The sequence below is a fragment of the Galendromus occidentalis genome, unplaced genomic scaffold (genome assembly GCF_000255335.2).
Source record: "Galendromus occidentalis unplaced genomic scaffold, Mocc_1.1 scf7180000077480, whole genome shotgun sequence".
NCBI classification, from domain to species: domain Eukaryota; kingdom Metazoa; phylum Arthropoda; class Arachnida; order Mesostigmata; family Phytoseiidae; genus Galendromus; species Galendromus occidentalis.
Window position 1 is genome coordinate 817,002 of NW_003805468.1, and position 22,277 is coordinate 839,278.

Here is a 22,277-nt window from a genome sequence, read left to right on the forward strand (position 1 = left end):
GGTGAAGACCGCCTTCACAATCAGACATCCTGAGGTGTTGAACTCTCTCTGGATGACCCGGAGGTGGTCTTATTAGACGGGTTTCACTGTAAAATCAACTCAACCGTGGCGCAACGGTCACGGAATCTCCGAAAATGAGCGAATTTATCACCTTGAGCGTTGCCTTAAATGAGACCCCTATTCACTCGGTGAGCAATGGAAATCGCCGGAAGGTCATGACGTGATGTGCATATGTCGATGCATCTCATGAATATGGTTCTCCTCAAGCCTCCTCGATTCCTCGAATCCCGTGAAATGCGCGGATACCCCACGCGAAAGATCTCGGTCTCTTTCATCTTGAGCATGCACCATGCGAGCTCCTTTGAGATCGCTGGCTGTAATCGCAATCACAGTCCGATTGCCCGCCAAAACTCCGCCCATCCCGGGAGTTGCAGTAACTGATGCCCGCCACGCCGCGGGCGGTTTCTACATCTCTGAGGATTCAGAATCGGCAGCGGACAGATGAATGCTGCTCTCCTACAATTCCAGGATCCCGGCACGAGAGGCACGGAGCTATCGGCCCAGGCGACCCATGGACGGAGCAGTTGTTCCTGCCTCGGGCTGCCCAAGAATCCGGATTTTACAGTCCAGCCGGCCTTGGGCCTTGGATTCACGCCGTTCGGAGCATTGGAGAAGGGGGAGCGAATCTCGGTGGAGGAGTCCCTTGACACAGAGTGCCTTTGGTTGGATGGGGAGAAAGGTAACACTTCCCTGAAGCCAACCTTGGCAGCTCCGGTCGAAGCTCGGAGGCTCCTCCTGGCCTGAATTTCCCTGGGACAAGCTCGTCAATGCATCCAGGGGTTCACAACTCGAGGAATCCGCACAACGCGACTCAAGCGCCGAAAACCCTTCACGGCTCGATCCCGAGAAGTTCGCTCGCAATCTCTCCATCACCTGGCTCAGGAAACCTAATTTTCCGTAGGATTTTACTCACGCGGATCCAGTGGTGGAACTATGTCAGGAACAGAGGGCGCACGTGCCCCCGGCATAGCCTCTAGGTGGCGTCTCTTACGACTCCGGCGTTCGAAAGAAGGAGACTCTTCGATGAAGATCCCCGCAGGAAAAGCCTTCTTCGAAGAGTATTGCTCGCCAATAAACTGGTTTCTTCTGGGGAGAGAAACGTCGACTTCTCAAGGGAAGGTCCCGCTTCTGGGCGACATTCCCCGAATAAGCCCTGGACGACATCTATGGATGCGCCGTCGCAGTGATCTAAAATATGTCGCGGCACATTTCGCCCTGCTCAGAAACCGTTCAAGCGCTGTTCCTCAAAATGATTGGCGGGAAAGGGTCCAACGGTACGATTGAAGTGACGCGCTTCGGGAACGCTATCCTTTTCGCGACTGCCATCGCTGTTTTGCCGCTGTTCGCGTCGCTGATCTCCCCTCCAGATCGAAGCGGGTAGACTTCCCCGCTCTCCGGGGGCCACAGCAGGAGTATCTCCTTTCACAGTCCCTTCTCTCTGGCTTCCCCCGAAAGCACATCGGACTTAAGTCCACCAGAAAGTCATACCGAGTAGAAGAATTCCTGTTTTTTCACAATTATTAGGAGAGACACATATGACGTCCTTCCGTCCCTTAAGCAGGCTGGTGAGAAGAGGGCGATGAGGCTCTCCTGATGTATGGGTGGGGAAGTATTCCCCTGGATTGAAATCATGGAAGAATGCCCTTATCCCCTGCCGAATTTCGAGGACGTCGTATCGAATCTTATCATATCTTTCATATCTCATATTCACATAAAACCAGCATAGAACTTCCAGAGGGCTCACGACCCGGGTGCAGTGTGACACTCGGGAATAGTTTGGGACGTATACGGCCACATTCCGGCCGCGCTGGTCGGGCCAATGATTGATTCATAAAGAGACTTCGGACAGAAATCCCCTTTGGAAATTCGCCTGTCGCGATGGGTTTCCGACAAAGCTTGCGGGATCACTCCGTTCCCTGAACTTGTTCGTTTTGTCCTCACACCGGCGCCGTCCATTCCCGTGGAAGGAGCACAATTTGAGCTCTCTGTATAAACGGCTCGAGTTCGATCGACTTTATTAAACCAAGGCATCTCGAAAATATCGTCATATTCATTCCAATATCAACACTTCAGGTTCATGCTCGGCTATCAGGCTCACCTGGCACCTGGTCCAAGGTAAGTGCCCCTCTCTCACACATGATCCGGTCTCAGATATTTACATTGCACGAATTCACTTGAGCCAACGCTCCCCTCCCGCATCGACCCAGAGTCTTTTGATAAATGTGTCCATGAGTCATCCCATGTTTGCAATCCTATAGGTTTTCATAAATTCTACAAAATCTATCGTGCGTCTCTGCCTCCGCGCGGTGCGAAGGGCTCCTGTCCCTTTTCCGTAACAAGCGCATCGATGAATGGGATAAATCGACCCTGCTCGCCGCAAGGTTGCCATCCGCTCATCTCCTCGCGAAGAAGCGGAACTATGATAGCTCCGGACCGTGCGTTCTCCTCCTCGGCCCCTCCACCGAGTTTTGGCTTTGGTGAAGTTTTCTGAGGTCATCGCATGTAGAAGACGAATGTTGAGGTATGGGCTCGATTCGATGGAAGCTCCATCGCGTCGTCAGCTTGGTCGACTCATATGGACTCCGACGCTACATATTATCCTCCTGAGCTCCATCGGGCCGAATATTCAAGCCCGCATCGACGACCGGGACATCTTCTTCAGCAAGTTCGTTATCGAGCAGTGATTTCAGCCATTGTGGGGTGTTGATGACCTTGAAGCCGCCCGGCTGTCGCGGGAACACATCCTCGAGAAAGTAGTACATGTGACCCACGACGATGCCAATCAGATCGACAACCCACCCGTTATTGAGCAGCAGACCGAACGAGAAGAGAACAATGGGTAGGTACGGAGCCTGGAAGTTGAAGAGGCCGAAGAAGTTCAGCCGGAAATGTGGGTTCCGCCGAGCCCAGACGTAGACCAACATCGTGGTGAACGCCTCTCCGAGGAACAGTATGCGTACGAGGAGATTGGCGATCGCCGTACTCGCACCTCCGAGTATGAACATCCAAACGAAGTCCGCCGTGCGCCCCAGAAACGAGCCCTCTTCCAACATCCGACAGTACCTCACCGTGAATAGCATGTTGAAGAAGAGATTGAAGCCTAGCGGGCCGAAGTATGTGAAACTTGTTAATAGCCGCCACACCTGGCCGCGAAGAATTAGGGTCGGGTTGAAGTAGAGCGACAGCGGGCTGATCACGTCAAGTTCAACCGCAAGCGTTGTCAAAACACACGCGGCCACGTAGGTTCTTGTCACCACAGGCACTTCGACGAAGTACTGTTGCATGAGAACTTGTGCCATGGCTCGATTTCGGGATTTCTTGAACCGCCTGGCGAATCCGATCCGTGCTCGTAACGACGCGAGTCTCGAACAGCTTGGCCTGATAATAATATATCATGACGTGTCTCTCAGCTGGCCGGAATCGAAGAGAGCGCAGTCGTCGTCGCCGCAATCCCACGTTCGTGTCGGGCCCGTGAATACGTTCATCATCGCTTGATGGAGCTGAAGACCGTCAAGAGATTCCCATGTATCGATGATTCGAGAGTTGGCTCAGCTGATTGATCTCTACGCATGAATTAATTGCTTGCCGGGGTATCACGAATCGCGACAACTGTCCGATGTTGTTTAGCAATAAAGCTCTCTCTCCGAAAGCCCCTTCATGAGTCGGCGCGCGCAAGTTTGAAAAAGCCCTCAGCGGCTGCCAGCAGGACATTCCGACTCGACGAGGAGACTCCGCGCACATTAACTTGGGAGCTCTGCGTTTCAGATAAAGAGCTCGACTAATATTCAGTGCATCACTGTCCCGCGATCTGAGCATTGAAGATTCGGGGTTGACTCGAGCCCATGAAATAATCCCAACAGTGTCAATTCAATGAGTGAGCTAGGTTTCCCCGATCTGACGTCCACGTCGTAGGGAGGGACTCATGGTGGAATATGAAGAGTACTCCCGTTTGATCTCGTTGTTAAATATTCCGAGCGGAATTCCGGTCGAGCACTCGACTGTCGCTGCCTGCTCCAGTGAGCACGAGGGAGTGGACTGCGGTTACCACCGAAAATAACATCGCTGTCAGTTCGCCGAGAGAGCCTCCGTCGGCCGGACATGGCTTGCTTCGAACGACAAGTCCCATCCGAATCTGCCAGCTCAGTTCCTTTGGGCTGGACGTAGACTGGCAATTCGATTGATCGATGGGCTGGCTGGTTGGTAATACACTCTCGATTTCTGGTTCTGTCAGACGACAAACTTTCGACTGAGAAAGCATCTGCCCTGAGCCTAGGTCGAAGATCATTTCAATGTCAGGGGAACTCCATGCTCTAGGGGCGATGTTTTCCTCGCGTAGACTCGCGTGCTGCCTCCATCCCCCCTTGCTTATGGTCCTCTATCTCATCGTTCTGTCCTTCTGAAACTTCCGGGAAATGAGAGCGAATTTTCGCCAGAACGACACGGCTCGGATAAGTTATCCCGTACCTTATAATAGAGTACACAGGGAGCGATCGATCGCTTATTCATCAGCGCCGAAAGTAATGTTCCCGGGTGTTGTCTGCACCTCGTAAGTTGAAGGAAAGCAATGTGCCTGAACACATTGCCGCACCGAGATCGCTCGCGCCGCCGGTGTCGACATAAGCAGACACCGAGCTACGATTCGAATGAGATCGAACCGTGTGGAGTCGGATCAATCACGGTAGAAACCCTCGCAAACGATGGATGTGCAAATCGCCAACAACACAGAACATCCTGCGTGAGTCTCCGCTGCTCCGACAGAGTGGAATCTCAAGGAATAGAGAGCCCTATCCGAGAGCGAATCATCGGACGGAGCAGAATGCGCCTCTCATTAACGGAACCGATATAATATCTTTCAGGGCAGAGCCCTCGAAATACAGAACCCCTAAAAGAAGGGCTTCTTCGGCCAAAATCATAACAGCTCGACAGGTCAGTCAGCACTCTGATTCATCCTGTAGCTTTTTTGTCGTTCGTATCGAGATAATTGTAAGCGCTCCACGTTACGGAAACTATGAGGGGCCAAATCTGGCGGGGCATCGACGAACGCCGATGGTCTCTCGAGGCCCCCTCAACTGGGAGTTCTCCACGAGAGGGGGCGGGGGGGGGGTTCGAATCAGTGGATATCTTACAGAGCGTCTTGTAAAATGGCACCTAGAAGCGCGTCGAGAGCAGATTCTGCGGTCAGCCTCCTCCGGACAAAAACTGAAGACATGCTGAAGCGTCCGAGCTCGATATCTCTTTAATCTCGTCAAACTCTGTTGAAGTTGAGACGTTGACTCGGGATCCCGGGGTCTTGTTTCTCCCCAGAAAAAAATACGAGACTCACGGCTGAGGTCAGGTCCGGAAGTCAGATGTTGCCTCCTGGGGAACGTCGGAGCAAGACACCCTCGAAGAGATGGCCGACCCCTGGCGATTAGCGACGACTTCTCGACCTCCGTGACCGTTGGCCAAAGCGCTCGATGAGTAGGATTGAGCGCTGAACCTCTTTGACGCAGTAGGATTGATTTTCAGGAGGGTGTTCTCATCAATAGAGACTTGAAAGACAAACTGATAAAGCAAGCCAGAGCCGAGAGCGAAAAGTCGTTTCGAGAATTATGTTCCCTGTTCGACAAGAGCTTAGAGTTTTCAACGCAAGTCGCGAAAACTCTGACAGCAAAACGTGCCGCTTCTTTCAACGCAGACGAGCTCGAAGTAGACGATTCACTCTTTACTGGAGGAGTTCTTAGAGACTACCAGAGAGAAGGGCTGGCTTGGATGGTGAAGCTCAGGAAGCAGGTGAGCTCAATGCGATTCGAGAAGACCGATTATATGTTCACGTTCTTGGAGCTTGAATTTTTCTGTGCCCTCCTTTTCGAGACGGGAATACAAAATTTTTCACGGAAAGAAAACGGCGAGTTATGACTCGATTGCTGTCTAACGCGCTGACCCATACGCATCGCTTCCGTCCCCAGGCTCTCAACGGGATATTGGCCGACGAGATGGGTCTAGGGAAAACGGCGCAATCGATCGCGATGATATGCCACCTGGTGGCGACTGGTGCTACGGGTCCATTCCTGGTGCTTGGCCCGCTGTCCACCATCAGGAACTGGAAGAAGGAGTTTGAACGATTCAGCCCTTCGCTGCCAGTAGTTGTGTTACACGGTCCCGCTCCGACACGGCGGAAAATTCTCAGCGAAATCGGCGTGAAGCATGCCCTCAGTGACGGTTCCTCGAGATCCATATTCCCCGTTGTGATATCCCCATATCACTCTTTCAAAGACCACATAACCAGGCTGGTACGATTTAAATGGGCCTACGTCGTCATCGACGAAGCATCTGTGATCAAGAACCATGAGAGTACCCTCCATCAGTGCGTGGCCTCGTTGTACGTGACCGGCAAATTGCTCTTGACCGGCACACCGCTCCAGAACACCATAAGGGAGCTCTTCAACCTCTTACACTTCCTCTTGCCGAACATATTCCACGACTACCGTCTGTTCGAGGGCTGGCTCGAGGAGCTCGACGCCCATCGGGAAGAGGGAAGTTTCGGGGACGGCGACAGCCGTCAACTTGTGAGCACGATGCATACTATCCTGGCACCTTTCTTCCTACGTCGCACCAAAGAATCGGTGAAGATTGACTTGCCGCCCAAGAAGCACATCATCGTCTATTGTCCCTTGACGAAATTGCAACAAAGTATCTACAAGGCCATCATCTACGCAAAAGAAGAATCCAACGTGGAAAAGATCGAAGCGATCCCGCAAAACACGCCCAGAGCGATGCGAGCTTCTCGTCGATCCAGCATGTACGCTTGTGATCCATTGGAGAGCAGACGTCGCTCCCCCCAAATCGAAGTTGTCACCCCTGCCAAGAGGAGACGCTGGCTGTCGAGTTTGGATTCCGAGAGCAGCTTGTTCTCGGAGGCTGGGAACTCGAACGATTCTCTCCCGAATCTCGCGTCTCCAATGGACGAGGACACGAAGGAAGAAATCCGTTTGCTCGAATCGGGCATGGTCAAATTCAGTAGCGCGAAAATGAATAATATATTGATCGCCCTGAGGCAGACGGTCGCGCATCCGTGGCTGGTACATCTCGACAAAACCTGGGGTGGCTACTTCCCGAGGAACAGGGAGCAGCTACTTGAAAAATCTGGAAAGATGCAAGTGTTCGATATCTTGCTCCGACAGCTCATCGAGAACGGTCACAAGACCTTGGTTTTCTCGGGCTTCACTACCGTTCTCGATCTCATCAGTCTCTACCTCGATCTGAGCCAAATCGAGCATTTCTATCTGAGCGGTAGCACGAAAGTCGACCAACGTCAGGAGTTCATCGATGCATTCAACGAAGCCGACTCCGTTGAGAAGGTCAGTATCCAGAATATGGAATCGCTGCTCCTGGTCACTTGAGACTGTTTAGATTTAGCTCACGAATAGCTGCGGAGGCCGTTGTCATACTTCATCACCTTTGTTATCCTAAGCGATTCTCCGTCGACCCTAGGTGTTCCTGATCTCCACTCGAGCCGGAGGTATGGGGATAAATCTCACCGGGGCGGATACGGTGATATTCTTCGACACCGACTGGAACCCTCAGATGGATCTCCAAGCGGCCGATCGGTGTCATCGTATCGGACAGAATCAAAGAGTTGTGATATACCGACTCATCGGCAAAGGAACTGTGGACGAAAGGATTCTCGATGTGGCAACCGACAAAAGGCGCCTCGAAAAACTTGTGATGAAGTGCGGCAAATTCGAAAAAGTGTCGACGCTCAAAGATCTCAGCCAAGGCGACCTTCTACAAGTGCTGAAAAGCGTAGATTGGGACGCCGCCCTCGACGGAGATCTATTCGATCCCTCTCGGATCGTAGCTCTGGCCGATCGCGATCTAGTTTTCAAAAACGCAGCGAGCCATATTGAGGGTTAAGGCGACCCCATTCCGTCCTGGTAATTGGAAGTGGTCACCAGTTATCGAGATGCGAAGTACCTGTCGATATACCGCTTCAATCCTTTTCATCATGAGATTGGGGAAAATACGCACACGTGATGCGTTCTGGTGTTGGCGATGCGTATGAAAGTGAAAGAGAGTATTCCCGAGCGGGAGCTTCCGGGAGAGATATACATCGAGGTGGCGTTTCATTTCAACCGATTTGACGAGACTTCCTCCATTGAAAATGACACATGTCAAATGACATCACATAATTTTATCACTGACAATGAGAGAGGAGAATTTCTTTCCGAGTTATCCCGAATCGAGACTACTGGGAATGAGGAATAAAGAGTTGAAGACAGGGAGCACGGCCTGGTATCTCGTCTTCCTTCTACACATATATGCTAAATCTTGGACGTCACCGATAAGTAGCGCAAGCCATCCAGATATCCGAAATCACCCCGTCCAGAGGCACCATCTTTTCAGACCATGATGTTTGAGTACGCTAGGCATCGGATCCCAGAAAAGTTGGACTGTTGCACAGCCCGTTGGGACCGTGGAACCGAGAGGGGCCTGCGGAGAGGCTCGTTCCTCCGTGGGGAGTTCCGAACCCCATCGATGTTCCTTCTCCTGACGGACATTCGCAGACAAGCGCCCCGAAGTCCATGGCTCACGGGTGGCATACGGGAGAGTTGAGGAAAACCTGTGAGCTTCGATTCCTGGATCTCGCCATCAGCATTGTCTCGACTCATACGATCGCATAAACTCGATTTTTCATTCCTGTTTTCGGGCGTCAACTTCAGTGAGTAGATCTCTCAGACGAAAGGTCGATATGTTCCCAGATCGTCCAATGGCAAACATGGGGTAGAAATCGGGGAATCCGACAGACCGGGAAGGATCCCGGAGCTCTCCGGTAGTTCCCCTCTCGGAAGTGGAGCCGAGCTCGAATCCCTCGTTCTCTCCGAGGATTGAGGACCAGTTCTCTCGGCGGCTTGATTTCCCGTCATTCATCGTCGTAGCGACGGGTCAGGGGTCATTTCGAAGCGATGAAGCGCTCCCTTCGCTACGACCCCTTCCGGAGCTGAAGGAAACGTCCCTGCAGTCGACTGCTGGCAAGCTCAGTCCGAAAATAAGCCGCACCGTTCGACCTGAGCCTGCGATTTCTCGCACCCATCGATCGGTGCGAAATTCACGCCGCTCATCCCGATCGCCTTCGTCCAACAAATCGAAGAGCTGAAACAAAAGAAGACGTGCTGGAACTCCACATCTACGCGGATAGCGATCGTTCGCTTCCAGCGATTCTCCGGAGCAGTGTCGCCCGCGCCACCATCTCGCAAACTGAAGTGGGAGAGGTGAGTTTTACTTCTTTGTGGCCGACCGTGTGCGTCTGTGACGTGGTACGCCGGGCTCCTCATCTGACGTGTAAGCGGCGAAGTTCGAGTCGCGAAGCATTCGAAACAGGAGGGGAACAACACAGTTTCGCTCGGTTTTTCGGAAAGGTATCTACGATTTCAGAGCTAACTGTTGTATCCAATATTTCTTCACGGATTCCGCTTTTTCTCTTTGATACGCCGATCGAGACGAAGCGATGAGTGACCAGTGACTCTTCTTCCATCCAGGATGTTGCACGCTACGGTGTTCACGTTTTGCCTCGTATCGGTGTTGGCTCAAAGTCCTCCGCCAGGCAATGTCGATCCCACGAAGCAGGAGCATTCCCACGAAGTACCCCAGTACTATCAGCAGCCAGATCCGAAGAGGGTGAAGGAAGCTCTCAGCGACCTCTTCGGAAAGCTCGACACCAACAAGGATAACTATCTCGACGCTGCTGAAATGAAGGCTTGGCTCAAGGTGAGAGACAGCTCAGTAGAATCGACAGCTCGAGGCTTCAGGAAGAGATTATCCTTTGACTCTCCAAGAGAGGCGAAGTCGATGCGCTTCCCGGCTGTCATTCACAGCTGATCAGTTGCGGCACCCGGCTCTCTAGGAAGGACGCTATTCAATCCCGAGAAGCGAGCGCTGGCGACGAATTCCGAGTCCTTCGGACCAAAGCTGATTTTCTTTCAAAACTTATCTGGGAGTTGAAAAACGCCGGAATCGGAGGACATATTATCAAATCGATGGAAAATTATGCTTTCCAGGTCGTGCACGGATCCATGATCAATGACAACATCGATCGTCAATGGGAGTATTTCGCTGATAAACTCAAAGACGGATCTTTGCCTTGGGAAGAATATCGTAAAGTGACGTTCAGCGATGATGGCGAGACCGCCTCGGCGACCGAGGAAGAGAAGAAGCATCTGAAGGATCAACTCGCCAGAACAGGTACCTACCGTTTTCCCTCGCCGACGCTCCCGTTTCCTCAGTAGGAGGATGAGCCCCGATTCCAACTCCCCCCCAACTCCCCGATTCCAATCGATCCGGCAGGCATCATATCGGATTCGATGAAATCACGAAGAGCACGATTCTTGATAAGGATGGAACTTTATCCCCGATTCCAGAGAGGCGCTGGGCTCACGCAGACGACAACGGTGACGGTCTGCTCACCAAGGACGAGTTCAGAGCCTTCTTGCATCCAGAAGAAGATCCTGCCAAGAACGATATCGTCGTAACCGAAGCGATCGAGATGATGGACACGGACGGTGATAAAGTATGTTAGATCCAGGCACCCATGACAATCGCAGCTTTCCGCGTCGGAACCCCCATTCAATCATTGGGACCTCGATTAAATTAGTGGAAATCGACCGTGACGAAACCTTCCCCCCACAGATTATCGCCCTCAGCGAGTACATGGACCATCTGAAGAGCGTAGCGGGTCCCGAGAAAAACGACGACGGCTGGCTCAAAGAGCAACAGGCTCATTTCACGACGTATCTCGATAAGAACAAGGACGGCAGCCTCGATAGGGATGAAATGAAGGAATGGGTCATTCCTAACTTCGATCGCGAGGAGGGCGAGGCTTGGCGGTTCATTTCTTTCGCCGACCAGGACCGCGACACGAAACTCACTCGGACGGACATTCTTCAGAATCCAGACCAATTTTTAGGACTACTACCGGGAGAGTTCTGGGCAGAAAACGCTGCTCCCCACGACGGACGTGATCTCAAGCATAACGAACTCTGAACCATCCCAAATCGATATTTTTTAAAATAAATGTGATAGAGCCGGACATCCGGCACAGAACTTCCTACCCGTCTTTACTCCTGTACCGGCCCCAAGAGTTCTCTCGAGGAGGGTGGATCTTCCGACCAGGGATGCCCAGACTGTTTTCGGGGAATGTAGCGGCGGGCTAAGGCTAACAGATAGATAGGGAAGAAGCTTCGAATTTATATCCAGCGTCCTGCAGAAACCAGACGGGGAAACTTATGCTCGAGGATAGGTAAGAATCGAGGGAAGGGGAACGGCATGGGGGAATTCCATCCTCTTCAGCCGAATATCGTCAAGCGGCATCCGGTCACGGGAAGCGAAGTTGGAGCTTCGATTCCCCTAGATCATGCTCATCAGGGTTCGGTTGTCTCTCGAGAAGCTCCGCGGTGAATCGCGCGTTCTTGACCGCATCCCGTCCGGACGGTGCTGGCACTGGCCCCATCCAGACCGTCCGAGGGATCGGTCGGCTACAGATTGGAACGGAACACAGCGGCGAGTTTCTAAGTCACGAGCTCCATCCTCGAGATGAGGACCCCCGCCCGAGGACTTCGTGGAAGCGGGAAAGAGCGCTACGAATTCCCAGACCGGTGAGCAGAGGAATGGTTGGTAGCAAGCGAGCTGGAGGAGAGCCCAAATGTCCGCATAATGGACCAGATAGGATCGACGCCTCAACTTTGCTTCGTCAGAATGGACCTCAAAAAACACCGGATTTGAGACAGAGAAGCGATTACTCCGAAGACTAGGTAGCCGTGTATTGAATACTTCACCATGTATTTTGAATAGACTTATTCATAAATGATTTCTTAGAAACAGCCTCCGATGCAGCTCTCCGATTCCGATTCCGGGATAGCTCAGCATTTCCGAGGATCACTAGTTCCAACTAAACTCAAAATGATATGAGTGATCCACATCAGAGAGATGCCAACGAGCGAACCTCCACAGGCCATATCGACCACGTCCCATTGTCCAGATGCTCTCAGGTACGATAATTTCAAATTCGAACCGTTTCGATCGGCCAGAATCGAGCCGTCTCGGTATCGATCCTCAGAAATCAACAAATGACGATGCCTAGAGACTCCGCGACGTTCTAAAACTCGTCATGGAGCATAATTTCAATTTTTGAACAGTTCCGGGTATCACAACATAGAGACGCTGCCGTCGTGAGGGTAGAAATTCGTGGCAGCAGCAGCGGCAGCTGCCGGGGCTTGCGGCGCTGCTGAAGCTGCTGATTCGAATAACAACCTTGCGGCGGGCAGCGGGTGGACGCTCCCGACCATCTGTTGTTGAACTTGTTGACTAAGTGGAGCGGATACCATTGGAGGAACGAATTGAGTAGGAATTTGAGAGGGGATCTGGAACGACTCTAAATACTGCGCAGCTTGAGCACTGTCGTAAACGTGCGTCGGCGGAAAAGTTTGCATGGTTTGTTGGAATGGGTAAACCACCGGAATGCTATGCTGTTGTTGTTGTTGATGTTGTTGTTGATGATACTGATGATGTTGCTGTTGTTGCTGTTGTTGCTGTTGTTGCTGTTGTTGCTGTTGTTGCTGTTGTTGCTGTTGTTGCTGTTGTTGCTGTTGTTGCTGTTGTTGCTGTTGTTGCTGTTGTTGCTGCTGCTGCTGCTGCTCATGAGCAGTGGGAGTGGGTACAAGTTCGAATCCGTCATTCGATTCATCGACTCGATTTCCAGTCAACTCAGCTGCACTGCTCGAAACCGTCGAAGATGGAGGTCGCGGCGGTTGCTCGCTGATCGAAAGGATCGGTTGCTCACCGGCCAAGGCCACCGGCTGGAACATAGCGGCCGGGTTGTAGAACTGAACCATCGGTGCTGCTGAAGAACTCGGCATCATGGCTGGCTCGGCCACAGTCATCACGAGAGCTTGCGGCAGCTCAGAAACGGTGGCCGTCTGCGCGATCGGAGCGGGTACGACAGAAGTGATCGCTTGGATCGCCGGACTATCCGACATGATTCCATGGGAGACCGCTATCGAGCATGGCGTCTTCGCTGCGGAATTCACAGCAGATTCGCTGGACTGTTCGGACTCCGGGCCTGAGGGAACCGTCGTTTGGAAGTTCTGGGCCAAAGTCGCATAATTCATAGCGGTCGCTCCCATGCTCTCCAGCGAAGGTCTGGCAGGAGCCACGGCTTGAGTGGAGGGGTCGTCCAGAGAAATCGCTTGGAATCCTGCGCTTATCGCGGCAGGTCCTTGAGACCCCTCGTAGATAGGGTCTGTTCCCGCGAGGTGATTCGGTGTTACTTGTGTTGCTGATCGGTTACCGATTGGGACCGCCGCCTGGATTGTCTGACTCGAAGAAATTGTATCCTCGAGCTCCTTCAGTTGGGTACTCTGTTCGCCGACCAGCGCCAGCAGATCGATGATGCGCATATCACGGATCCGAAGCTCTTGTTCAACTTCTGATATCCTGGAAAAACCGGACACGGATGCTTACGAGATCAGGAACACAAGTCACGATTGGCGCGAATTATTATTATTCTCGTATGAAAATTGAGCTTGATCACTCACCTCTGCTTGGCTTTCTGGAATTCGTCGTAGAAATTCGTTTCGCATACTGGCGCAACCTTCTGCACGGGGGGACCGGATTGCGCTTGGGGAGGCAAGTTCACGCTGAAGGTCGGTACCAAAGACGACGCTGTCGTGGACGCCCCGGCCAAGGTCGAGCTGTGAGCGTTCCTCAGCTGATTGATGAGCTCATCTTTCTGCTTGATGATTCGCTTGAGCTCGTCAATTTGCTGCTGCTGTTTGTCGGTTTCTTCCAGACATTTGTGTATCGTGTTCTCGCAGCTCCGGTACAGACTGCAGAACTGATGATCGAGCAGGGTCTGGTCGGCGACAATCTGAGGAGATCGGAGAGCTGCCGCATAGCACGGTTGCCTGGCCAGGACGCTCAGCTTTTCTAGAAACGCGTCCCGGCCGACTCGGTTCACGACGAGAGTCCGAAGCGCGACCTTATTGAGTGCGTCGTTGCTGTCGTCGTTGTAGACGATACAGAGCGCCAAGTTGATCGCGCACAACGATTGCACTATGGCCTCCTGTTGCTCGTTGGAGGGCAGACACAGCTCTGAGGTCAGGTACGACACGTTATCGGCTGAGTTCACGAATTTCGCCACGTTTGCCTCTGAGCCATTGAGCCACGTAGCTATGAGGACGAGGTAGGCTATACGAGTTTGATTCGGCATGTTCGGACTCTTCAAGAAAACGGACAGGTCGAGCATGACATGGTCGAGGCCCTTGTTATTGGCGATCAGATACGAGGTGGCCATCGCTGCGAGCCAATTGCACATCGGTTCTTTCGAAAGCAAACCCTGGTGGAGATGCTTGCCTTCCGTACAGGTGTCGAAGTGTTGAACGTATTGATTTTGTAGTTCTAGGTTACCCTCCACGTAGCATTGGAAACAGTAGAGAATAGCGCATCGCAGATCCAGGGGCTGCTTTTCGGTGAGCATCGCCATCAGAAGTATCAACACCGCGGACGTGGGGGGCTCCGGAGGCGCTTCGACTTTTTGGAAAATGCTCTGGTTTTCGGGTGATCCTCGGATGACTTCGGCCACGGTGTTTATGTTCTCCCAAAGGACGTGTGCGGGAACACCCGACGTCATCAGTGTATCACAGAGGACGGTCAGCAGACCCGATTCTCGGATACTCCGCTGACAGGACCTCGTCACGTTCGCCGGATTGTTCGGGCTGACGAGGCATCTGACTACCTTGTACATCGCCAGAACGTTCGAGACTTTTCCTGCGGCCCAATCCGACGTTGTTTTGTTCAGACTGAGGAGGAAATCGACGAGACGCTTGATGTAGCGAACTTCGTTAAAGAAGTTCAGATTCGATTCGTTCTTGTGCAATAAATTCAACATGATGCTGAGCGAGTCTTCCACTACGATTCCTCCGTCGGCGTAGCCCTCGCTCTCGATGATGTCCAATAGACGATCGAAAGCCGAATCGAAAGCTACGATTTTTTGAATGTAAGCGTTACTCTTCGTGAGCTGAGTGAGCATCAGCAATGCGTCGTTGCGTATGACTTCTCTGCTGTCGATCAGCAGATCCATCAGCCTCGGTATTCCCCTCGGGCACGAAAGGACCAGCGTTTGCATCTGCTTCGTTTGATGTAACACCAGACCGGAGAGCAGCTTGATGGCCGACCAGCGGACCGAGAAGTCGTGCTCCTACGTGTAAGCAAACTTGTTACAGGAAAATATCACGGGAAATGGTGGTCCTCCAGATTCGCAATCATAAATAACAGGACCGATCTTTTTTGATTTTCACCCTGACCTCGATAAGCTCCAGCAAGAGATTGACGTTGCCGGAGTCCTTGATGAAGATTTCGGTGAACTGCTCGCCAAGTTGATCCTGTGCGCAGATGATTTCCGATAGTGTTTCAAGAGCCAGGTTCACAATCTCAACATCCGATCGATCTTGGTCCAGAATTCGAACCAAGGGTCCCATTCCTCTGGCTCCGACCTGCACCCGGTATGACTACAGGAATTCGTCAACATTAGTTTCAGAAAATCACACGGGGGAACAGGAGAATTCTTCCCTCAGAGCGGGACCTCACAGTTATCTGAAGGGAGTTTCCAGGAAAATTCAACTCACCCGGGCAAGATGCCGGAGCGTGCGGCAAGCCTCTCTTCTGTCGGATAGCATCGTCGCCGTTTCAATTCTGTCTACGATTCTGTCGACCGTTGAAGGTCCATCGTCCTCTTGGGGTTCGTCCCGGCCCCCTCCGCCAAGGAGTCCCGACAGGAACATGCTCCTGCCGTTCAATCAGACCGAGAACGGTGTTCGGAACGCGCGGATGCCACTGGAATCGAGCGCAATCTGTCCTCTTAGAAGCAGCCTAGTAATCTCTACCGATCATCGGGTACTCCTACGGGAGTCCGCCAGTCATAAAGCTTCGTTCTCAACAGACCGAAATTTCGAAAACAATCTCTCAATTTCGAGGCGATCAGAATTAGCGATCACGGAAAAAAGATTAGCCTTCGCGTATCCCTCAGTCAATGAACCTTCCTAGCGGTGCAGAGTTTGGAAACTCGATCATCGATGTTAGTGTGGCGATTTAGTTTCTGCTGGAGAATATTGGGCCCTGGAGGATCCGACTCCCCCGATAATTCACGATTAGGGGCAGCTCAGTCAGACCTGGAGGCTCCATCAGAGCAATCGTATCGATTTGGGAAGCCGGTATCGATTCATTTGATCGGGTATCGTCTCTCGGCCGAGAATTCGGCAGATTCGAGAAGTTCTTGTCGTTAAAGACTGCGATGCTCACGAGAAATTCTGGCGAAGGATCTCCGAATCGAATAGTCGAGCGAGATTTCCGGATGATGATCGCCGATTTCACTTTTTGACGGGCGTTCTGAAGCAACTAGCCCGAGGAGTTTTCATTCCAACCCGAACATCTCGAATCAGCTCGTGGATTTATTGAGGTCTTTATCTCCCCGAAATCCACTGGGACTATTCGCGACCACTTGTCATTTCCCTCAACATCTGGAATCACGAGAAATCCCCACGTCATCGGGTTTTCTCGAGCATTAAAAATTGTGGGAGTAGCGTACACTCACAGCAGATCTTGTAGAAATCGTAGTCTAGCACATGTCTTCAAACTAACTTCAGAGCGTGCAAATACACTCAGGAATATCTTGGAGGCGAAGATCCGAAGCAATTGTCGGTCGATGGATATGTTCTCTTGTTTTCCTGCTGCTGTGTGATGATACACGGGGAACGTTGTGGCCACCGTAGCAGACATCTCTCTCTGCTGTCGACCGTGAGCAGACATCTTCCTCCTCCTAGACACAACCTGCCGCTCGTAAGCTTGAGCTTTCTGATTAAAATTGCGCAGGCTCGAGCGACCTTGAAGGATTTCTCATCCGAAATCATCGGGGAGTCACGCGGGGCTCCGAGAGTTCAAGTAGAGAGCTCCAGTCTGCAGACGGGAGCGGAGACGATGATGCTGATGATCCTTGCTGAAAGCATGACAGTGATCGGGCGGCTCCATGCCCTCGATGGACCGCACGGACTCACCAGCAGAACCTAAAAATCCGCAGAGCTCGGCGATCCCATGAGTGGGACTTCCTCACCGTGTTATACTCTCTTGTCGGGAATCTTGGGAATAGGGCTGAGCTCCGGGTTTCGGAGAGGAAACTGAACGTTCGAAGATTCTTGACTTCTATCATCCGTGACGGAATGAACTTTACGCTTCCTTGAATTCACGCAAGGAAAAAAAGCCCCCTGCCCTGATACTCCCAGCTCCGACACTCTGGAGGCTTGCAGGATCATGTGGATCAACAGAGTTGGATTTAAAGGAAGCCAGGCGAAGGAGGAAGGTGTTTTTCTACATCTGGTGCCGACCCCCTTGTTCCTCTTCTCTCCTCCCCGAATATTCATCAGCGAGTAATGAGTGATTGAATTTTATTGACATTACTGCGAGTCATTTTGAATATATATTATTCAATAAACATCACATGACTAGACTCCCAAAGGTCGCCACTGCGCTCACTTCCGAGCTTTGGATGCGACAGTGGCGAAGAGCAGGAAGAAAGTCGACCAACCAATGGACACAACGAAGCCTAGCCAAACTTCGTACTTATCTACCCCCCAACCGCGGTACATGATACAGCGCAGCGCTTCGGTGGGGATAGTCTGAGGGAGTCCGTAGGCGACGTAGCGGACGACACTCGGCATCGCTTGTACTGGCCAGATTATTCCTGCAATTCAAACGTACGATGGTAGATACCTGGCAGGAACTCAAGTCGAAGAGACTAGACAGGGAAAGAGAGTTGGATGAAGGCATCAGAAAAAGGAACTTCCAGGGAAGATATGGAGTCTCTCCAGAGACTGCCCGTCGACGGGCCATTCGGGGAACCTGATACGTACCGCTCAAGAGCAGATTCGGGTAGAAGGTGCCGAGGGCCAACATCATCGCGGATTGCTCTTCACTGCAAACAGACGAGATGACGAGCCCATACGTCATTCCGGTGAGGCCTTGAGTGAAGGTCAGGAAGACGACGTTGATGAATGACCCCTCGAGTGGAATCCCGAATATTGCGAAAATGAAGAAGAGCAGCGATGCCACCTGGACGCTCATGACGCAGAACTGGGATATGACGTGAGACCCAACGACTTCAAAGGGTTTCACGCCGGCTACCCAGCAACGTTCCATGGTACCTTCGCGGCTCTCCATGATGATCGAAATGGACGTTAGAGCTACGGCCATGATATAGGTAATCGAGAGAATGATTCCTGGTGCCATGAATTCGGTGAAACTCGGTTTCCCATTGCCGTAGACAGGATCTTTGACCCGGACCGGAAGTTGAGCCAGAGCAACGTTCTTGTTCATATCTCGGAGGAGCTCCTCACAGAATGTCTGAAAATATTCGATAACGTAAGCAATGAGGCACATAGAATAAAAATCTCCAACGACATGGGGAGATGCGATCACATGAGAGGTCTGAGATAGAATACAACTCACGACGAAGGACTCGAAGATAGTCTTCTGTAGTATGAAACCAATTTGTTGGTTGGTCATGTCCATGTGAATATCAATCGTAGATTCTTCGAGAGTGACATTATCGGCATCGATCCCCGACAGGAACCGATATTTCAGGGTCTTGGAGTAGTTGGGTCCGATGTGAATGACGCCATACGTTTCGCCACGTTCCACGCTGGCGAGCGCGGAACCGAGGCCAGAGTATGGTCGTTGGATGATCGTTCGCCCCGGGATCGTGTCGAGGAAAGCTTGGGAGTGTCTCGGGTTTGCGTCCGCATTCACCACGGCCACGGGCAGATCATAAGGATCCGCTCCGATGCAAAGGCAGAACAAAATTACTTGGAACGACGGCACAAGGAACGTGAACAAGAGGAAGGGGTAGTTGCTCCTCAGCCGAGTTATGTTCTTCTTCACTAGCGCGGGTACGCGCTGTCGCGATGAAGTTTCCCAGAACGTGTCGCGACGCCTCGAATCAGGATCGATTTGTGCTCCTCCCGACGGAATACGTCTCGCGACGTCCGGCGGAAGCGCGCACAGCGAAGGCGTCTGGAAGGAAATATTCCGCGCGTTAGGTTCTGACTGCGGATGATTGGCGCGATTTTCTGAAGGAAAACGGAGTCGACGAGACCGTCCAGGGCAACGTTCGAATACTGCCGCCAGAGTCCGGAAACATCGTTGAGAGAAAAGACCATAAATATTCGGGACGGACAGAGAGAGGAGTACAGGGATATCTTGGGGATACAGTTGAATCTGATGGCAGAGAACGCACCCGATATAATGTGTGTGATTATCTAGACTGAATATCGGTCCGGCTAAACTCCTACCTCTCCCTCGAGCTCTTTGGCGCTGAGGTCCTTATCCTCGATTTTGAGACCGACCACCTCGAGATTCTTTTGCTGAGCGACCGAAAGTTTTTCCTTATCAGCTGCAATGCAGAGTTGCAGGAAGACGTCTTCGAGACTTCCACAACGGAAATCCTCCATGAGTCGGTCGGGTGAGTCCTGGGCCAGCATTCGACCCGACCTCATGAGACCCACCATGTGTGCCTGTCGAGCTTCCTCGACGTAGTGAGTGGTCACGATGACCGTCATACCTTTCTCGCGTGTCAAGGTCACGAGATAGTTCCAGATCCTGTAAACAGAAAATGAGCGTTCACGAAAACTCGTAGGGATTAATCTTCCTCAGCCCATTGTTTCTCCCATTTAGAGCGTGGGGAATACGCGGGTACGCTGCGAGAATATCGATTGCCATTCTACCATCCATGCTCTCAGTTGGACAGACCAATCAACGTATTTTATAAGGAGCAGAAGCTCGCAGAATGTGGAGAAATGATTCGTTGAAGTCACTCCACATCGACTTTTTCGAAATCTAACTTCCAATCAAGAGAAATGAGAGTAAAGAACGGAGATGTACCGTTCTAGATACTAGATGCCTTTTCGTTTTTAGTATAGAGCGCGACTTCCCTCTGAACCTAACGATCTTCCCCTTTGACTCGTCTGATTTAATTCTGATTGATGCAAGACTGCTGCTTGGAGCCATCGCAAGAGCCGTCCGCGCTAAGAACGATTTTTGCATTTCGACTTGTTCGTGGAAACTTACGCCAGTCGTAGGAGCGGGTCGACCCCGACCGTGGGTTCATCGAGAATCAGGAGAGGAGGCTCATGAATCAAAGCAACGGCGAGAGACACTCGTCTCTGTTGACCGCCAGAGAGCTTGCCCACCTTTTTGTAGGGCCTCGGGAGGTCGAGAAAATCCAAGAGGAAGCGGATGCGCTCTGCAGAAAGAAAGAAAATAATTATTGATGTCTATTCATTGATGTGCGAGTGATCGCTCCATCGGACACTTGATCGCTGCTCCTCGTACTCAGGTTAAAACCTATTCTTGGAATTGATTCACCGAAAGATTCGGTTCCGTTGCAAGATCGCTTCGGAATGGGAGACCGTCAATTCATTCTGACCGGGCGACCCGATACATGATGAACGACTTTTGGATTCACACCGCACGCAATAGATTAAGGGCCTTCCTGACGTTCGATGTCGGAGCCGGGTCTCTCCAGTCACTCCGGGAAGTGCTCCGACTCGATTCGATTCCTCACCGCGTGACGGATCTCTGCGTCCTCCGCGACCTGAGATCTGATCCATCTCTCGCGGTTTCTCTAAACGCTCACCTTGGATAAGTTCTTCAGGCATTCCATAGAGTTGCCCGAAGTGATGTAGGTTGCCGTATATGGTCTTCTCCTGATACAGCGCGGGTTCCTGTGGCATGTAGCCGACTCCCGGTCCTGGAATACACGATCCCGGCGAACCAGGAATCTGATCGAAGACTCGGACCATTCCTCCTTGAGGTTTCAAACGGCCCACGATGCATTTGAGCAGAGTGGTTTTTCCACAACCGCTGGGACCGAGAAGTCCATATCTGGAAGAATAAACACACAAAACTTCAGCGTCCTCTCCTTGCAGTGTCTTGTCGGCGTATCGTCATGAATCATAGTTGTAGGAAAGGGAACGCTGATCATAAAAATGGGAGACTCTCGGATCAGGTTCTCTAGTCTCGTATAATACGACGAGTTCTCGCTCTGGATCTTTGGCACATTTCTAATGAACTCAATCGAACTCGCTATTGATTTGGCTATCGAGACAGTGCGCGGATAAGATACAAAGCGGATGACTTACATTTTGCCTTCAGGAACCGTGAGGTCGATGCCTTTGAGGACGTCTAAAGCGTAATTTCCGTACCCGTAAGTCAATCGGAGACGGTCGACGTCTACGGCGAGCTTCTGTGTGAGGCTCATCGATCCTCTGTCCGATGTACTGAGCTCTCCCAGAGGATATTTGTAATCCTCTTGGCCGAAGATGTTGAAGTCCAGAAGCTGTGCCATCTCTTCAGGTAATTTCCTCCTGAAGGATTGAGGATTCGCGAGAGATGAGCACCTCAATGGATCAGAATTTCTGATCTCGTAGAACGGAGTCGAACACGGCTAAGGTTTTCGCCCGATGTATGATGCGCTTTGCCGATACTCTAGAGGAGCTTAAATAAGGCTCAGGATGAAAGGACGAGAGCGGAATACGGGGTTCCATCGAAAGCTCCGTTTTCGGTGGCGGTACGCTCCTCGAAAACACCTTCTCTCCACGCCTCTCTCGAACCTTCTCTGCTACGCTCTTGGGAGCCTGAGGTGGGCGATGAACCCCCCGGTGCTGGGTCTCGTCTTCACGACAATTGATCGATCCTTCGCGACGGAACCGGCGGCGAAACCGTTTTTTCTTCGGTGCACGGCTGAATCCGGGTACCCGTATCGTTTTAGGGATTTTCGCGTTGAAGTAGAGTCTGACTTGGGGTCCACCCGCACGGAGGGACCACCTGAGGTATTAGTCCACTACTTCCACCGAGGACCGGTTTCCCCGACTCCGAGTTAGGCTTTGCAACCGTGGTTGTTGACCGCAATTGCGGTTTTTCTTCAATATGGGAGTCTACGGGGAATAGCGAACAACCGCAGAAAGTAACCGCGGTTTTTCCCGAAATCTGCGATTATTTGCAAAGGGTCTCGTCTTAACGACAACTGATCGATCCCTCGCGATGGAACCGGCGGACGAAACCTATTTTTTCTCGGCGCACGGCTGAATTCGGGTATCCGTATCGTTTGAGGGTATTTTCGTGTTGAAGTAGAGTCTGAC

At 51.9% G+C, this 22,277-nt stretch overlaps 5 protein-coding genes across 5 annotated transcripts; 2 read left to right on the top strand and 3 right to left on the bottom strand.

The window, feature by feature from the left end:
* Positions 1-2,050: 2,050 nt before the first annotated feature.
* Positions 2,051-3,628, bottom strand: LOC100906456 (derlin-3). Its single transcript, XM_003745293.2, has one exon. The coding sequence runs from the start codon at positions 3,357-3,359 to the stop codon at positions 2,649-2,651; it is 711 nt and encodes a 236-aa protein (XP_003745341.1). The 5' UTR covers positions 3,360-3,628; the 3' UTR covers positions 2,051-2,648.
* Positions 3,629-4,655: 1,027 nt separating this feature from the next.
* Positions 4,656-8,314, top strand: LOC100906599 (ATP-dependent DNA helicase DDM1). The gene is made up of 5 exons (XM_029112024.1): positions 4,656-4,795; positions 4,917-4,986; positions 5,569-5,832; positions 6,009-7,391; positions 7,534-8,314. The coding sequence occupies exons 1-5, from the start codon at positions 4,758-4,760 to the stop codon at positions 7,954-7,956; spliced, it is 2,178 nt and encodes a 725-aa protein (XP_028967857.1). The 5' UTR covers positions 4,656-4,757; the 3' UTR covers positions 7,957-8,314.
* Positions 8,315-9,348: 1,034 nt separating this feature from the next.
* LOC100899002 (calumenin) lies at positions 9,349-11,134 on the top strand. Its single transcript, XM_003745241.1, has 5 exons — positions 9,349-9,458; positions 9,579-9,807; positions 10,098-10,281; positions 10,458-10,606; positions 10,726-11,134. The coding sequence occupies exons 2-5, from the start codon at positions 9,580-9,582 to the stop codon at positions 11,077-11,079; spliced, it is 915 nt and encodes a 304-aa protein (XP_003745289.1). The 5' UTR covers positions 9,349-9,458; position 9,579; the 3' UTR covers positions 11,080-11,134.
* A 719-nt stretch (positions 11,135-11,853) lies between these two features.
* LOC100906747 (general vesicular transport factor p115) lies at positions 11,854-15,569 on the bottom strand. Its single transcript, XM_029112025.1, has 3 exons — positions 15,396-15,569; positions 13,629-15,289; positions 11,854-13,527 (listed from the first exon to the last, which is right to left on the bottom strand). Exons 1-3 carry the CDS (start codon positions 15,567-15,569, stop codon positions 12,240-12,242), a joined length of 3,123 nt encoding a protein of 1,040 aa, XP_028967858.1. The 3' UTR covers positions 11,854-12,239.
* Positions 15,570-17,522: 1,953 nt separating this feature from the next.
* On the bottom strand, positions 17,523-21,605 carry LOC100906889 (ABC transporter G family member 20). The gene is made up of 7 exons (XM_029112036.1): positions 21,279-21,605; positions 20,774-21,021; positions 20,206-20,380; positions 19,431-19,737; positions 18,589-19,185; positions 17,994-18,483; positions 17,523-17,824 (listed from the first exon to the last, which is right to left on the bottom strand). The coding sequence occupies exons 1-7, from the start codon at positions 21,482-21,484 to the stop codon at positions 17,613-17,615; spliced, it is 2,235 nt and encodes a 744-aa protein (XP_028967869.1). The 5' UTR covers positions 21,485-21,605; the 3' UTR covers positions 17,523-17,612.
* Between the last annotated feature and the right edge of the window lie 672 nt (positions 21,606-22,277).

What these genes read in the sequence shown, in the direction of transcription:
- LOC100906456 (XM_003745293.2), bottom strand. Translation starts at nt 3,359, where the DNA reads ATGGCACAAGTTCTCATGCAACAGTACTTCGTCGAAGTGCCTGTGGTG.
- LOC100906599 (XM_029112024.1), top strand. Translation starts at nt 4,758, where the DNA reads ATGGATGTGCAAATCGCCAACAACACAGAACATCCTGC. An exon ending in AACAACACAGAACATCCTGC is followed by an intron (nt 4,796 to 4,916) that starts GTGAGTCTCCGC and finishes AATATCTTTCAG; the next exon opens with GGCAGAGCCCTCGAAATACA. An exon ending in TGGTGAAGCTCAGGAAGCAG is followed by an intron (nt 5,833 to 6,008) that starts GTGAGCTCAATG and finishes TTCCGTCCCCAG; the next exon opens with GCTCTCAACGGGATATTGGC.
- LOC100899002 (XM_003745241.1), top strand. Translation starts at nt 9,580, where the DNA reads ATGTTGCACGCTACGGTGTTCACGTTTTGCCTCGTATCGGTGTTGGCT. An exon ending in AAATGAAGGCTTGGCTCAAG is followed by an intron (nt 9,808 to 10,097) that starts GTGAGAGACAGC and finishes TATGCTTTCCAG; the next exon opens with GTCGTGCACGGATCCATGAT. An exon ending in GGATCAACTCGCCAGAACAG is followed by an intron (nt 10,282 to 10,457) that starts GTACCTACCGTT and finishes CCCCGATTCCAG; the next exon opens with AGAGGCGCTGGGCTCACGCA.
- LOC100906747 (XM_029112025.1), bottom strand. Translation starts at nt 15,569, where the DNA reads ATGGGACCCTTGGTTCGAATTCTGGACCAAGATCGATCGGATGTTGAG. An exon ending in TCTTGCTGGAGCTTATCGAG is followed by an intron (nt 15,290 to 15,395) that starts GTCAGGGTGAAA and finishes GCTTACACGTAG; the next exon opens with GAGCACGACTTCTCGGTCCG. An exon ending in TTCCAGAAAGCCAAGCAGAG is followed by an intron (nt 13,528 to 13,628) that starts GTGAGTGATCAA and finishes CGGTTTTTCCAG; the next exon opens with GATATCAGAAGTTGAACAAG.
- LOC100906889 (XM_029112036.1), bottom strand. Translation starts at nt 21,484, where the DNA reads ATGGCACAGCTTCTGGACTTCAACATCTTCGGCCAAGAGGATTACAAA. An exon ending in ACGGTTCCTGAAGGCAAAAT is followed by an intron (nt 21,022 to 21,278) that starts GTAAGTCATCCG and finishes TTATTCTTCCAG; the next exon opens with ATATGGACTTCTCGGTCCCA. An exon ending in GACCCGCTCCTACGACTGGC is followed by an intron (nt 19,738 to 20,205) that starts GTAAGTTTCCAC and finishes TTCTGTTTACAG; the next exon opens with GATCTGGAACTATCTCGTGA.